At 34.2% G+C, this 14,978-nt stretch overlaps 1 protein-coding gene across 4 annotated transcripts in view; it reads right to left on the reverse strand.

The window, feature by feature from the left end:
• Positions 1 to 14,978, reverse strand: part of LOC125075074 (P protein-like) — a 55,157-nt gene that overhangs the window by 23,241 nt on the left and 16,938 nt on the right. For 2 of the 4 annotated variants that reach the window (XM_047686661.1, XM_047686659.1), the window contains exon 2: positions 10,571 to 10,859. In XM_047686661.1, coding sequence (XP_047542617.1) covers positions 10,571 to 10,775 — 205 coding nt within the window. In that variant the 5' untranslated portion in view covers positions 10,776 to 10,859. Of the gene's footprint in view, positions 1 to 10,570; positions 10,869 to 14,978 lie in introns of all 4 variants that reach the window. The other 2 variants (XM_047686662.1, XM_047686660.1) reach the window with 1 other exon arrangement.

Here is a 14,978-nt window from a genome sequence, read left to right on the forward strand (position 1 = left end):
CACATGATAATTCACTGGTGCTTGCCTGGGTTTAAACCCGAAATCATCGATTAGGATGCACGCGTTCTAACGACTGGGCCATCTCGGCTCATTGAGTGATATGCCTTATTTATCAATGCATTTTTGATATGTGACTTAAAGATAAGATAAACAGATCTAAATTATTGTGAATATACATGATATTGTTGTAAATATACTGTGAAAACGTCCCAGGAGTCTCGAGCACCAAGATTCTAAATACAAAAAAAAAAAAACAATTTCAATCAAATTTATATGGATATCCTGAGTTACCTCCTCAATAACAAATTAGTTTCGTAATCAATCATAAGGTACCAAAATTATCGCTGAACACATAAAAACGATAGAACTCTTCCATTTGTTATCAAAGAAAGGATTCCATTGTTGAATAAGAACTGGGCCGAGCGTATTTGTAAATGATAATTAGTGAGCAACCGTGAATAATATACCTAGAGACGGTTAGATAAAAGAGAAAGAAATTGTAGAACCGGATTTGGATGTCTGCAGGCCCTGGGCCAACAGAGAAATTCCCCACATCACACCCTAGTTATTTTTTTTTATTAATTTTAACAAATTCTTTTCTATCAGTAAGGTTTGTTTATAAATTATTTACTCTTTGTATCGGTAATATTTAAAACAGCAATACTTTTAAATTAATATAATTTAACTATATCTAGATATATAAACATATATAACATTAAAATTCCTAACTAGTCGGAACCTCTCATGTGGAGAACCTCTCATGTATATAGATGACGAAGAATAAAGAATATGCTGGGGCCCTTGGGCACCCATGAATTTGGGGCCCTTTTACTAGAATTTTTTTGGTTTAATTTGGTAAATTGTTGGTTCATCTTGGCCCTCTCAGAATGGGAACCCTGGGCACGTGGCTACAAACATTGGCGCTATAAGAAATAATAACCATTCCCTACATTCACCATTGCACCAGGAACCTTGGGAACTTATTATGTCTCCTGTGACTATAGTTAAGCTGGCTCATGCACCCTTCAAACAGGATCACTATACTAAGAATGCTAGAACATATGACGAGTTGGTTGATAACTACCCAGGCGACTAACTTTAATGGTAGTATCTCAGTTTCGAGTAAGAGTTTGTACTGATTCACCACTACCTGTACGCCCTATACTAAACTCAAGTTAACCTAACGGGTGGAACTTTACTGGTAAATCTGCAGTCCCGTCTTAAGCACTACAAGCGCATGGGTGCAAGCAGAGTTTTGGAGATCTACCCTCAAGAAAGGATTTTTAAGAGACCTTGATTTTTAAGGGACGCCTCACCAATAGTTAAAGACGTGACCATTATCAATGAGCCCGAACACCTGGCGCCCGGGTTTATTACACTCCTCGCACCCTGATTTAAAACGGACCTACCTATCAGATACATCCTAGCTAGTACATTCACCGTTAACGCGCGTAAACTACACGCGCCAGAATGATTAATTAACTCAGAAAACATATACATGAAATAAGTCACTTATGTATATATTTTATGAAGTCATTAACATAACAAATGACAATGCGGCTATAACTGGATCGAACCGGTTTAAAGCAGCACTGTCACAACTGCATTGTATTAAATTAAACGTAAAAACGTTCAAACGCCACCTGAGCGTTCGGAAATCATTCGAATACGTTACTTGATTGAAAATGGTAGATTAGGGAAAAGGGGGTGATCATTATATCATCCCTGAACTAGCTGCCCGATAATGCACGAGTACGAAGTTATCTTGACTTATTGTCTTAGATAAAAAACTATTTAAAAGTACTTCAATTTCATCGTATAAATTTAAAAATCATATTTTTTTACACACACATATGTACACACATACATATTCTCCAAAGTTGTGAATATTTCTTATAGCTAATAGTAATTGTTCTATTTTAATTTGATTTCTCTGTTAAACGTTATCATTTATATTATTTTATTATTGTAATCCAATGTGGCCTTCTAGGCTTAGTTAAAACAAACTGTACATTAAATTTGTGTAACGCTGTTGACTACAAATATGACATCTCTACTTAGTATAAAACAAAATCTCTCCCGCCGTCTGTACGCTGAGATCTTTTAAGCTAGGCAACGGATTTTAATACGATTTTTATCCACATGCCTATTATAGTAGAGAAAAGCCGAGAATTATAACTTTTCTTATCAGAAAAAAAACAAGATGTTTTTTTGTATGGTATTCAATCTAATAAATGTGTAAATACTCATAATGTACTCGAGAGAAGCCGGGGCGTGTACCTAGTATAGATTTAATCTTTGTCCTTTTTAATATGTTTCTAATAAAATAGGCTACAATGCCCCAAAAATCTACACTCCAAAGGAATAAAGTCAAACATTCTTTTTTTTTAGTACATTAGCAGCCTGTAAATTTTCCCACTGCTGGGTTAAAGGCCTCCTCTCCCTTTGGTTTGGAGCATATTCCACCAAGCTGCTCCAATGCGGGTTGGCGGAATACACATGTGGCAGAATTTCGTTGAAATTAGACACATGCAGGTTTCCTCACGATGTTTTCCTTCACCGCCGAGCACGAGATGAATTATAAACACAAATTAAGCACATGAAAATTCAGTGGTGCCTGACTGGGTTTGAACCCGAAATCATCGGTTAAGATGCACGCGTTCTAACCACTGGGCCATCTCGGCTGTCAAACAACCTTATACTTTCTAAATGTATATAGATAAAAGCTAAATACTACTCACTGATTAATAAACATATATTAATAAATAACACCTACAAACTTGTAATTTAGCAGGTAGGTTCCTTATAGGTCGTAGACATCCGCTAAGAATCCGAATTTTACAAAAAATCACTCCTGAATGGGGTAAAAAGGGGGGGTTGAAAGTTTGTGTTTTATAAATTTCGGGCGAACTTAAAATACGTAACTGAAACCATCCGAAGCAGTCGGATAATTTCGTATCCGCAACCGTATCTGACACCGGTAAATTTTTATTCATACATCTCATCAGAACCGAAATAACATCCCTGGGTTCCACATGCATCCGGTACACAGAATATATAATCCTATCTCTTCACATTATTACCAAGTCGTAGATCAGTTAAGTTATTACAAAACGAATACTTCGATTAAACTGGTTTGAACTGGTTCAAACTAGCGTTTACGAGTGTAGATACAAGACTTGCTTCTGTTCGTTTTAATAATTATTTATAACTAGATACCTTAATAATGTTGTCTTAGATTTTCGCCATTATTACACATTGAATTAAAACTAGTTTTTTTTTTTTTTTTTTTTTTTTTTTTCTTGAGACCTATCAAGAGTAATATCCCTTTACAAACTGCGGGAGTATATAAACTCGAATGTGAGTGTGGTTTATCTTACATAGGTCAAACAAAGAGAAGCATCGGCACTAGGGTCAAGGAACATATAGAAGATGTCAAAAATAGGCGTTCTTCAAAGTCTGCAGTCTGTGAACATGCTCTGGATAAACCCAACCATTTTATTCGATTTGATAAACCACAGATCCTCGCTAGAGAACACAGATTCATTCCTAGAATGATACGCGAGGCTATTGAAATTCAAAAACATCCGAACTTCAATAGAGAAGATGGTTGGAGACTTTCTAACACTTGGGATCCACTTATTAAAAATTTAAAATCCCAAATCCAACAGACTGCAAGACCTAAAGATACAGTTAGTGCCTTCTGCGTGCAACCGGAACGCTACTCAAGATACCAATTAAGAAATCGTTGGCGGTAGTTGTAAATAATATTTCTTTTTAATTCGAACAGACATATGTCACCTTAGTCTGCCCGTGACCACGAACACTGCAAAGTGCTCGAAACGTCGGGATGTTAAAATAAAATAATTAATATACGCGATTAAATCCGTTAAAAAACTAGTTTTAATTCAATAGATACCTTAATGTTTTCATAAAATTCACAGAACACAAAATCAAATAAAATCAACCTTTATTTAAATAAACTTAAAAGTAGTTTTGATTCATCGTGTACCTTCTTAGAATGCCGATTCTACCGAGACGAGTCGACAAGAAATTCAGTAGTTACGTATAAATAAAATTATTCTGTATAGAACCGATTTTATCGTCTACTAGCAACCTGCCCGGCTTCGCACGTAATGAGGATTGTAAAAATAAATCCCCTTTATGTCACTGAACGTGTCGACAAAGGTTATAGTTAAACGCAAATATTTAGCTGACAATGACTATATTTCTTGAAATACAATACAGTAACTTTTAAAATATCGCTTCCCGCGCTTGGTAACCAACCGCCATCTTGTTTCGATGCCCCGCTCCTCCGAGCGGCCACCAGTGTGCCCAGTTCATAAAAAAAATACATTTTCCCGGTAAAGCTACTTTAAATTTAGGATAATTATTTAAATAAACCTTACAGGATGATAGTATATTAATTTAATACCCTATACTACTTTCACTATAATATAGCTTTTACCAGTTTTTTTTTTTCGTATTCATTTCCGCCTACTCCCCAGACAAACAAATATTACCTCCTTATAATGTTCTTATAGATATATTATTGTATTTTATAGTCTGTCTGAAAAGTGATTTAAATGACTGTAGCTTGAAATCTGTCATTATCAACCAAACTATGATATACTAAGCACATATACATTTATATGTTCAGTGAAACACTTATTTTTCTCTATTTTGTCACAGTTCCAAGCAGATGCGAGATGCTATTTTAAAACCAGTTTGATCCAGCTCGGCGCTTGCTCGTGCGCAGTGCATGCGTTCCATTTTATAGTTTTTAGTACTTCGTCGACGCATAAAAATAGGGCTAATTTTCTCTCAATACAATTGCAATTACATGGTTTATTAAATAATATAAATTCCAATTAAATTAACTAACTTACGTCTTACAAATTTTAAAGTCAGTCAAGACGAAAAAACATGACCCCCAGATGACTCAAATATGTTTTTAATGACGACGTACTTAAGATAATAACTTAAGACAACTATAGCGCGATTTAAAGAACTACTAACGCCATCTATCGATAACGAAATGAAGTAACACGAACATTGTCCGAGATCATTAAACTTTCGTTACGCGTTATTTTGCGCAGAACGCTTGCGAAACCTCGCAAGCTTTCAAACCGTTCGCCATTAAAGACGCGAAAATATATGCATAAAACAAAATTGGCGTATGACAGTTACACATATACCATTCGAAAATAGCAGTATTATTGTTGTTTTTTGGAATAAAAATCTCTGCTCAAAATTTACTTCATTCAAAAGAGGTATTTCACAAGATTATATTAAACGTTAAGCTAACAGGGCTTGATTTAGAGGTCTGGCGGCTCCGGGGCAACAAATCCAATTCAACTGAACATCTTTTAAGTCTATTTTTTGAATAATTAACACTTATTTATTTTATCCCTTCAACATTATTATTTATATGACAATCTATTACCAATTTCATACGAAAAATCAATGTGTTTAGTCATCGGAATATAGTTTTTTTTTTTATTTTATAAATTTGTATTTGGGTGTTCCGTGCTAAAGCCCCTAATGTCCCAGGATCCGTAAATTCAGTGTTTCACGGTTAGGAGTTTGCAGTCGTTACTCTTTAGGTATAATAATTAATACAATTAAATGGGTCATACTTTATCCTACACGTGCAGGTTTCCCCTCATTAAACTTTCTCATTTCACCCATTCAGATCACATTTAATAAATGTCTAAAATAAGATTTAAAAAAAAGTATACAGTAGCTTATTTTAAAATTATATCTTTTATTAGTATGTATATATCACTGTAGAATTATAAATACCGTTAGATTGTAATCTATCTCGCGAGATTGTAAACTGCCGAAATATTGTGAACGATAATTTAAATCAAAATCGTCAGAAAAATCGAGTTTATAATATTTCGGCTAGGTTAGGTTTGAGTTTTTATAATTTCACTTTATTTAGCTTCGGTAGATTATAATCTACCGAAAAGTAAGCAGGATATTACGGTTCACAATCTATCGATTATAATCTATCTCACGAGATAGATTATAATCTAAAGGTATTTACAATTTTACGGTGACATATAAAAACGAACCACCACCGACGGACTCATCACGAGATCTCCGAAAAAACAGTTCCGATTGACATTCAATATAACATACTCCTTTCGCAACGTAGACGGTCGCTGAAAAGTTTTTTTTGTTAATTTTAACTTCGGGAAATTAGAAGTGTTGGGCCACGTATTAATGTTAAACGTAAGAATTCGAGACGGAAACAAAAATATTATGTTAGTCTAAAGTTTATCAAAACATTTTTTATTCAAGTATGCTCATAAAAAAAATTGAATTGTTAAGTTACAGAGTTGATTTAAATGTAATGTTTCCCACCGATTCCGAAAGTAGATTCTAACGAGAAAAACCCGCAAGAAACTCAGTATTAACTCTCTTCCACCATTTTAATTACAGAGTCAGTAAACAACATTTATTTATTTGTATATCTTGCCCAGAAGTCAATAAACACTAAGTCTTATCATTAATATAATCTCGCATTGAGTAATATGCCTTTTTTTATGAACTTTAAATTGTTTAATAGGCCAAGTTAAAAATAGCTGTGGAATCTAACTTATCGAAATTTAATGGTTTTACACTGAATATTTAATTGTCTCACTACTTGTAGTTACTTCACGGAGCAGCAACTTTACGAGGACCATTCGTTTTGAGTCCATTATATATTAACAGTATAGCTTAAAGAAAATACGCTTAGAGACGTGACAACTGTTTATACAGCCGACGAAACAATTGTCTTGCTATATTATATACCCTGTACAAGATATCTTGATCTTTTTGACAGATGTAAATTTACATATTATTTTCTTAATTTAATGATTTTAAAAATTGTAAAAATTAAAAAAAAAATACATATAATACAAAAGATCCTAAAGATTCAAACGTTATCCGAAAATTTTAAGACTTTTTCTATTATATATTATTGCTTCAAAGTAAAATTTAAATAGGAACACTGAAAATAATAGACGCTTGTACAATGTTACATCGGTCGAACGGTAGGGACGCGAATAACAGGCAGTAACTGCTACAAATATCGATTACAAAAATCCTTATTAAAGATCATTGTTAAGTTATTGTTACGAACGGGGGTCCTCTTGGTTGGGGTCTCTTTGGCTGATATAACTATTTTTAGAAAAATAAGTTAAGAAAAATTGAATTCTAATTTGAATTACGCATTCCATCGTTCCATCGACTGTTATATATGTTATATTTTCTTTTTCTCATCACTAGCCTGTCTGTCAAAAAGGTCAAGCTAACTTGAACAGGGTATAATCTAACAGCACATTAAATACTCTGGGCTTTTCTGTCGAAGAAGAAAATTCTTAGTCCTACACTCTCGTGCCTCGAAAACCACAGATCTTGACCCTGCGAATATGAGTGCGATAATAGAGTACACTTGTATTTGCACACAATTGTGCACTTTAATATTTAAATGCACAGACGACTCGCCTCGAAATTAAATCACCATCAACAATTACTAATTCAAAATTGGAAAAGTTAGGAATAATTTTAAAAAGGCATAACTACAGACCAGTCATATGAGACGTTGTAGATTAAAAAGGAAATAGTATCAATGTCTCTTTTTAAGGAATTACTAATTTTCATATTTACCCCTTAAATTAAGCTTAAAGTTTGTGCTGGGAGTAAGCACGACTATAACCCAAGGGGTCAAGATCGTAGCTTCATTCTTTTACATCGCTGTTAACCAGTACATTGACGAAAGTCACCTTGGAATCATACGTCATGACTGTAATAGGTATAGCACTTCCAATGTCAACTTCTTGTTCGTTGACAAGATATCCAAACATTGTACTCTCCTTGGACCATCGCCAATTTGAAGTTTCGAAGATTGCAATCACAGACGCTGACTCAGAGAAATATTCCAGGGTTAATTTTATTTGTAAACATTTAATTTGTTTAGTCTCCTTTATAGAATTTTACGATAATTACTCTACAAGGTCGTTTGCTCGGGTAAACGTTTGCGTTTAGTTGAGCAAACTCTCGTTTGTAGTTTAGGAGTAAAGTGACGTTCCGTGGAATTGATTTGAAAGAAGACTTGTAGCTTATCCATGACTCTGGTTCAGTGTGACTTAGTGGATATCTACGTGAGAGTTTTACATTAAACATTTATTTCCGTTTATCGATAAGGCTATCAGTTTCCTACGTATACTTATGTATGTATCCATTAACAATAATATGTGTTATTATCATTTTAAGTAACACCTAGAACCTTTAACGCGGATGACGTCACGCCCTGGTAAAAGCTAATTCTATACTAATATTATAAATGTGAAAGTAACTCTGTCTGTCTGTCTGTCGCTCTTTCACTGCCAAATCAATGAAGCGAGTTTGATGAAACTTTATATGAAGCAAACTTGAACTCCAAGGCAGGACATTTTTGTGCCTAAAGCATGACAACCAACCCCTAAAACGTGAGTGAAGACGCCGTCGACAACTAGTTCAAGATAAAAAAATTTAAAAGAAGGTCACTCACAGATTATGCGTGCGCAAACTCTTCATGAGCGGACGAACGTGTGCGACGTAAATATACTAGTGTTGCATTGCATAATAGATAAGACTACCGATCGTTAAGGTGTTAGAGATATTATCGATAGTCTATCGATAGTATTGTTACGTGTCAATAGTATCGATATACTATAGATAGTATCACTAGCTCCCCATGAGCAATACTATCGATAGTATTACTTTTAACCTAAACTATCGATAGTCCAAAACTATCGATACGGTCGACAATATCAATAGTATCGCTGCCACCAATAGTATTGTTTACAGAGAGCCATCGATACTATCGATTTATTCGAGCCGGCGAATGCAATCGGATAAACACCATGATTGTCATTTGTCTTTCGCTGAATGGCCTGTCCTAAAGTGCCACGTGTGGTATGCACGCTAATAAAAGTTTAAAATTAATTCTTCCATAGTATTTATAATTTATATCGTCATTGATTAATATATTTTGAAGTCTGTGTTGTTAAGGTTTAACAAGAAAATACTTACTATCTTAGTCTTTAAAATGTATTCGATTTTTATATCAAACTTTTTCTTCTCTGTTTTTATTCTTCTCTGACATTGGCGAAATTATTAGTGCTGTGGGCAGAATTATAAGCCGGTACGGTAAGAATTTATTAATTGACGTCACTCGCAAATATTAAGTTCAATTTATCGATCAATAGTACGGTCAAAATAGACATGCATATTTTCCAAAGAAGCTCAAAATTCCGTTAGGGATACCATTATATTAATTCAAAAATCCCCATCGATATTATGCGTGCAGAAAAAATTATATATGGTCAAAATTCGCGAAACGGTAAGTTTAATTATAAAAATACATAATTCGGTAACACGAAAATTGTACATCACGCAATTATCCATAAAAAAATCCGTATACACCTTTTCGAATAAAATTCAATATTTCTGAGATAAAGTTATTTTAAATTTAAATTAAAAAAATACTTTATTTACGAGCACTTTTGAAGCACACACACAACTATATTAAACGTAAAGCTACTACTGGGACGTAGATTCTACCGACATAAACCGGCAACTCAGCAGTTAGTTTTAGTAGTTATACCCATAACCCCAAGTAAAATTGGGATAAGGGCAGGAGGATGACAGTTGACAGTTTGTCTGCTATATCGCGGGTTAAGCCGCAGGTTCTACTATAAAATCTTAAGTATCTCTCTCCCAAGTTTATAATTCGATTGATTTTTTATGCGTGTTAACTTAGAACTCCAAGCCAATTTGAATATGTATATTTTTTTATTTGTAACTGTATACTTTTAAATTGATTCCATACTTTTCAAAAACCAAATCTGATAGTGGAATTTACAAGGAAGTGTGGGTACACCGGTGGGTTAAGAATATCTTAATTTTGAATACATGAAGACATTTGTATTCGTAGTGTAAAAAGTATTGACTAGGAACTAAGATACCCCTTGTACCTTACGCACACTAATATATTTTCTAAGCACTCATACTAATGCACGTCGGTAATTCTTTAAAGTGGAGGGGCGCGCCTTCGTGAGAGAATGGATCATTCATTAGACGCCATAGATACACAAAAAAACCAGACGGAATTTATTGAAAAAATAAGTCCAATATCCTGAACATTGCAATGTATTGAAGCTGTACTGAACCTGATGCAAAAATAACCATCCGAAAAGGTTCGTAAACAAATAATTTATACGCAAACACACATACACAAAAATTTATTTAAAAACATAGCGTTTTTTTGGCTAATTTCGAGGCCAGACTTTATTTATAAGACACGAACTGCGGTCATTAGCGTCGTAAACAGTTTTAACAATTTCTTACATCGCCAACGCGCCACCAATATTGGGAACTAAGATCATCACTTGTGCCTGTAGTACAAGCTCACCCTTTAAACCGGGATGCCACTTGGTACTGCTTAGTACTCAGACGGGTTTACAAAGCTCTACCACCGAACAAAACTATACATAAATATTATATTTTTGGATTAAACTTTTGATAAACTTACCAATTTCTTTGTCATAGCACTTCTGGAATGATTCCAATTCGGGGTCGTATTTGATCTTCCGCGGTAGCTTCAGCCAGACTTGAAGAGCTTCCGCCGTCAGCTCCCCAGTCGACACCAGTGAATACTGGCTCCTGCTCAACTCTGGTGTCGATGGTTTTCTAGACACACCACTCCACACTTTGACTCTCTTTACGAATTTATCCATTTTGAACTCAAAAACTTAAAACACAATTTTCATCACAAAAATATTTAGATATATCGCTTATACGGTGAATTTATTGACAGTTTCCTAAAAATTCTATCAGTTTTAATGGCATATTAGAATTAATCAAATATAAATACTCCTTGGTTATTTTTTATTATGTATATAGCGAGTTGTTTTTTAAACTGTCACAAGCTGACCGTCCATCGCGAAGTCTTATGTTTAACTGAGACTTACAGTAACTTAGACTTGGTTCTTAAGTAAGTGACCCTATTCTTAATACTTATAAACAATGTTTTACGTCTCAGCGCTCATATTGAGTTATTTATCAACATATAAACGCATTTATAATCTATAAAACAGCATTGATGTATTTTTATAATCCATTACTGAAAAAAAAAAATTTACCAATACACATGAAACCTGTTGAATGTTTTAGAGTATTTAATAATTGTTAGACAACGTCTGCCGACGGTTTTGCTTGTCCATCATAAAATAACAGATAACATATGTGATCTGTCAAATTAAGGGAAAATAATTTGGCGCCAATTTTAATGATAAGGCATAATATTATCTGTGACAAACAATGTAGCTTAGAAATTTTATTTAAAATCGATATATTAACTGTTGAGTTATAAAATCAATTATTATTTGTTTATTACTTGATAATACTCATTTATTTTTACTAGAGTAGGTTTAGTTAGGGTTCTGCCTTTTTAAATTTTTCTGACAAAGAGAACAGGGCTGACGAAAAAAAATTTAAATTATGAAAACTATTGAGATATTATAATTTTAACAAATTAATTTGCTTATTTCGTATTAAAATAAACTTAAAAAGTCATATATTTTTATCTTTTTTTTTTTTATGGCATCGGTCGGACGGTCAAACGTGACACTGGATGGTAAGGGGTCAACATTAGCTATAGACATTAGCGCCGTTGGATTTTTGACTATTTCTTACATAACCAATGCAACACCAACATTGGAACTAAGGTTTTATGTCCCTTGTACACACAAGCAGGAACAAAATCTTACCACCAAATATAATAAAAGCATCATAACTCAGCCTGTATTTTAAAGGCAGTTATTGTTGCATTAAAATTGTTTGTTCAAATATGACGTAGGAAAAGTCGTTGAAGCGTTTTAATAATGTTTACAAATGGACTTTACGATTTGCACATGTCAAATTTTTATTTACGCTTCGAGATGTTTAAAGACGATTAACAGCGATTTGTTCATTTATAACACTATAGGATTTCATTGATTTAATTTACATTTTAATAATGGTTTAAATAAATCGCTTGACAGATTTCCAAGAACAGACAACTACGCAGAAAGTGTTACTTAATGTACACTAGTGTGTGCTTACGCACTTTATTCCCAGTGTTATATTCAGATTCAGGACTGTAGGTGGTAAAGGCTACTACGTATTACAGCTTTCGATAATATCTCTGATGAGGATGGTACCTACACAGACAGGCTTGCACAAATCCCTAGTATCAAGTAAAAAATCTAAATATACTTTATTCAAGTAGTCTTTTACAAGCACTTTTGAATCGTCATTTAAGGGAAGCTACCAAAGGTAGACCTTACAAAGTCTTTATAAACTGGTTAAGATGAATAACTCCTGAGTTAACTGGTAGTTTTTAACCGGTAGTAGCTTTGAATATGATGATATTTCGATTTTGATTACATGCTCTCCGAGGCACGGGAGTTTAATTAAAGTTTATTAATTAAGATTTATTCTTAAAGGTACTAGAAGTTGACTTTAAAGACGGCCAACAAGACATAGAATATATATTTTGTTTTGTTTTTGACTTAAAATATGAGGGGCTGAAGGGGCCTCGGAAAGCATGTAGGTATTGCGAGTCACGACATTCTGTCTGTATTTTCAAACAAATAATTTTGAAGCTTTGAATGCAATTTTACAATTTTACTTGGTGGTAAGGGCTTTGTGCAAGCCCGTCTGGGTAGGTACCACCCACTCATCAGATATTCTACCGCCAAATAACAGTATACTGTATTGTTGTGTTCCAGTTAGAAGGGTGAGTGAGCCAGTGTAATCACAGGCACAAGGGACATAACATCTTAGTTCCCAAGGTTGGTGGCGCATAGGTGATGTAAGGAATGGTTAATATTTCATACAGCGCCTTTGTCTATGGGCGGTGGTGACCACTTACCATCAGGTGGCCCATATGCTCGTCCACCAACAAATGGCATAAAAAAAAATTATTTAGTCATTACTACGGAGTTATTCTATTTATATATATATTATATTTTATGGCTAATGGTCACCTGACTGGTGACCAATGTCAATAGACACTGGTACTGAGGGAAATATTTACAAAGAAAATCATTCCTCGTATCTGTAATGCCCCGTAACCTTGGAAACTAGAACGTTATGTCCCTTGTGCCTGATACTCTATAAAATATATTCCGTGTAAAATATAATTATGACATAATTATAAGATAATTGCGTTTAATTTATGTAATTAGTTAATTATGATTAGTAATTTTAATGACGAACATTATAATTATGACGTAGAATTTAATTATTGTTTTAAAGGGGTAGGGCTGTATGATGGATAACCTGGTTAGGTAACACCTATTCAACGAATCTACCTTGTTTGTTGTTTAAAAGTTGATCCGGTGTAATTTTAGACACGGGAAATTTAACCTCTGTATATTCTCAGGACATTTGAATATCTACTATAAAGTATAAATTTTAATGTATTATATAAAAGATATTGTTAATCACTAGGATTTTGTTTAGTTATACTGGTATTATTTTATTTATTTATTTATTTATTTAACTGCTTTATTGACCGCCATAAAGTTAATGGGACAAAAGGCGGACTTAATGCCTGAAGGCATTCTCTGCCAGTCAACCTTTAGGTCGAAGGTTGGTATGTGAGATGTTAGATACTGGGATTAATAAGGGCGCCACGGTTGCCCAAGCGTTTCCCTGACACTCCCCGATAACACAGTGTGTATACCGCAAATATATTTATTTATTGTATTTAGTAAGTAATCCGGTGCAGTTAGCACGGGTTCCCATATAACCCTCCACTGCATGCGGAGGAAAACCGTAAATGTTTTTTTTTTTCTGGGAAAGAACTTGAAAACGCATTTATACATACGTTCCAACATGGAGCGAGGTGTTGTTAGACATACTGACAGTTAATCAGAATGTCTATGAAGGATAAAGGATAAAGGTGGATTTATATTTGTCTGATATGTCATATTCTGAAAGCCGAGATGGCCCAGAGGTTAGAACGCGTGCATCTTATCCGAAGCACCACTGAATTTTCATGTGCTTAATTTGTGTTTATAATTCATCTCGTGCTCGGTGGTGAAGGAAATCATTGTGAGGAAACGTGCCTGTGTCTAATTTCAATCAAATTCTGCCACATGTGTATTCCACCAACTCGCATTGGAGCAGCGTGGTAGAATATGTTTCAAAAACTTTCTCCTCTAAGGGAGAGGAGGCCTTAGTCCAGCAGTGGGCAATTTACAGGGCGTTAATGTAAAAAAAAATCATATTCTGACTGATGAATGTCTGCCTTCTGACAATATTTTGAATCAATACAACGGTAGCTCTAGGAAAGGTGGCACGTTATCAATGTCGTCCCACGAGTTATCCGATTCTGAAGAAGATATTCCATTTATGATACTGGGATCAATTTAAACAAAAGAAAGAAAGAGAAGATGACATCCAATCAATAGAAAAAGATAAATTTATGGCGAGTCTCACTAAAGAGCTTGAAAACAATGATGAATTTCGTCAGAATATTTATTTTCTCCGTCATTAGGTTCTAAGGGATCTGTCACCGTGACGCCCAGGCGACACATAATACAAATTCCGACAAGTGCAACGAGATTATCTAAAACGATCTAGACAATCAACGTAAGCTAATTTAAATGGAATTTTACATCGTCGTTAAGACTTTATAATTACTGAGTGGACGTGTCATTTTCGTTGTTTCCAGGAAATATCACAATTATAATAATAGTTGCATCAGTTCATCATTTAACTTGAGGTAACGATGTCGTTAACTAAGTACTAGGCTAAACGTTCCGACATCGTACGGACAAAATATAGACTTTACCCAGCAATACTTTTTAAGAAAATTTGCGAGTTCTATTGATGGAAAATTTTCTATAATAAAAATCTGCAGATATTTTTACATTACATTACATTAGCAG

This window comes from Vanessa atalanta, chromosome 29 (assembly GCF_905147765.1).
Source record: "Vanessa atalanta chromosome 29, ilVanAtal1.2, whole genome shotgun sequence".
NCBI classification, from domain to species: Eukaryota; Metazoa; Arthropoda; class Insecta; order Lepidoptera; family Nymphalidae; genus Vanessa; species Vanessa atalanta.